Source organism: Panthera pardus, unplaced genomic scaffold (genome assembly GCF_024362965.1).
Source record: "Panthera pardus isolate Hobbes unplaced genomic scaffold, ASM2436296v1 HiC_scaffold_24, whole genome shotgun sequence".
Classification (NCBI taxonomy): domain Eukaryota; kingdom Metazoa; phylum Chordata; class Mammalia; order Carnivora; family Felidae; genus Panthera; species Panthera pardus.
In genome coordinates, this window is record NW_026526810.1 from 139433254 (window position 1) to 139435546 (window position 2293).

Sequence of the window (2293 nt, forward strand, 5' to 3'; positions counted from 1 at the left end):
TCACCTTTCCAGAATTTGCAAAGATTTCTTGGCAGCGCATAGTGCGGTCAGTGCAGTTCCCATGATAGCAGCATCCCTCTTCAGTGCATGGGGTTCCATCTTGCCTATGGAAGTCATCAGGGTACGCCAAGGACACACCACAACCCTGCCTTCATCCTGTCTGTGTCGAAACCATTGGCCCTCCTGGCATCTCAGGGCTCTTATGTTTTATCTCAGGAGCTCTAGCTGGGTTTGAATACACCACATCGTATGAACTCAGTATGACAGTGATCTCACTGATCCTCTGGGAGAGCATCTCGCTATGCTGTGGTTGGAGCTGGTTATCCCAGAAGGGCAGTTGCATGAACACTAGGGCTTGGAGTTCATGGTGAAGAACAACAAGAAGCAGCGTCCATTTAGCTGCTCTCAGCAGAGGCTCCTATGCTAATGACCAGGGCAGTGCAATGGTGCCTGTCAGCTCTCCTGCCCCATGAAAATGCACTCCAAGAAGGTAACTGTCTCACCGGATGTGACTCAGGGATCCTCAAACTGTAGCACTCCCTATGGGCCACGGGGATGCTTCTCCCCAGGAGCACTGCTATGCCCACCAGGTTCCACCCCAGTGATGGCATGGACTTCTAAACCTTCAGTCTTTGAACTGCACATTTACAGAAGGTTGACTTGTCTTGATTACCTTTATGTGTCATCTTGACTGCGTCATGGGTGCCCAGTTTCCCCACTGTTTCTGTGGATGTCTGTTAACTATTCCAGAAGACACTGGCATTTCTATCCATGGTTTTCTGTCTGCCTCAGCATCACCCACTCTATTAAGGTTCTGAAGAAAATCTGATGCAGAGGGAGGAAGAATTCCGTCATTTTTACTTCCCATGTGCTTGTTTGAACTGGAACAGTGGTCTCCTCTGGCCCTTGTTCTGAGAGTTACATCATCAGCTTTCCACATTGTGAGACTAGAGAGTAGTTCAGAATTAGACGGGAATTACACCTCTGGTTTTCCTGGGTCTCCAGCATGTGAGAGTGGAAGGTGGGGCTTCTCAATGTATTCAATCATGTAAACCAATGTGCTTTGGGCCCTGTGCCTCGGGAGAATCCTAATAAATGGAGATGAATTATCTCTTCTTTAGAGGAATTGGATAAAGCTGTAGCTCATTTAAAGTCCTGCGTAGCAACAGCCAGGTGGGAAGTGTCATGTTGTTTTATTGGGACAATGGCTGGGTGAGGATAAGGAGGAGCTGTGGGATCCTGTGGTCCTGGCTGCACTGGGAGTGCATCTGGGACCCCTGTAAATGTTCAGCTGTTGTGCCTCAGGATATCTGCAATTCACTCATATTGAGGGACAGGAGTAAGCAATGCAAAGAACTGTGTCTTTTGTGCACGTTAGTGTAGTTTTCCTATGACAACACAGTTGCTAATTCAGAGAGTTAGTAGGTAAACACAGAATCCTGTGTCCAGAGAGCCTCCCTGGCGAAACTGCTGTGTGGAGAGGAAGCCCCTGACCCTGACAGGAAACCTGCCTGTAACCTCCATCTGCACCTGCCTCTGGAAACACAAACCAGAATTGTGCATAGTGTGTGCCCCCCTGGTTGTGCTGATCCCCTCCTGCAGGGAGGTTTGTGTCTGGGCTTCCATTGGGGTCCCCTCTCTGTGTCTCTTGCACAGTAATATGTGGCCGTGTCCTCGGTCTTGAGGCTGTTCATCTGCAGATACAGCGTGTTCTTGGCGTTGTCTCTGGAGATGGTGAATCGGCCCTTCACGGAATCTGCATAGCTTGTGCTCCTTCCGTCATATCTAATATATGCGACCCACTGCAGCCCCTTCCCTGGAGCCTGGCGGACCCAGTTCATGTCGTAGCCACTGAAGGTGAATCCAGAGGCCACACAGGTGAGTCTCAGGGACCCCCCAGGCTTCACCAGGTCTCCCCCAGACTCCACCAGCTGCACGTCACACTGGACACCTGCAGACACCAGACATCTTGGTCAGGAAACTGTCACACATCCACTCTTTCTCAGTCATGTCCACTCACATACTCAGTGTCTCTAATTCACCATGACTTACCTTTCAAAAGAGCAACGAGGAAAATCCAGCCAAGCACAAACCTCATGGTGAGGTGTCTCTGCTGTGCTGATCACAGAATGGGAACACCTGGGACTCCGGGGGCTGGGGCTCCTCTCCCAGCTGCAGGCGGCAGAGGGCCTACCGAGGGCTACAGAGAGGGCACTATTTGCATGTCCTCTGACATATATATCAAGATTCAGACTTAGATTTGATTCTGTAAAAGTGAACGACAGGGTTGGGG

General features: G+C 50.3%; 1 gene segment (V, D, J or C); it reads right to left on the reverse strand.

Moving 5' to 3' along the window:
* On the reverse strand, window positions 1-1949 carry LOC128772864 (immunoglobulin heavy variable 3-48-like; the record flags this gene model as incomplete). The annotated part of the segment is given in 2 exon segments: window positions 1-104; window positions 1601-1949. Coding segments are annotated over 2 exon segments (453 nt in total), but the record flags the coding sequence as incomplete, so codon positions are not given.
* Window positions 1950-2293: the final 344 nt, after the last annotated feature.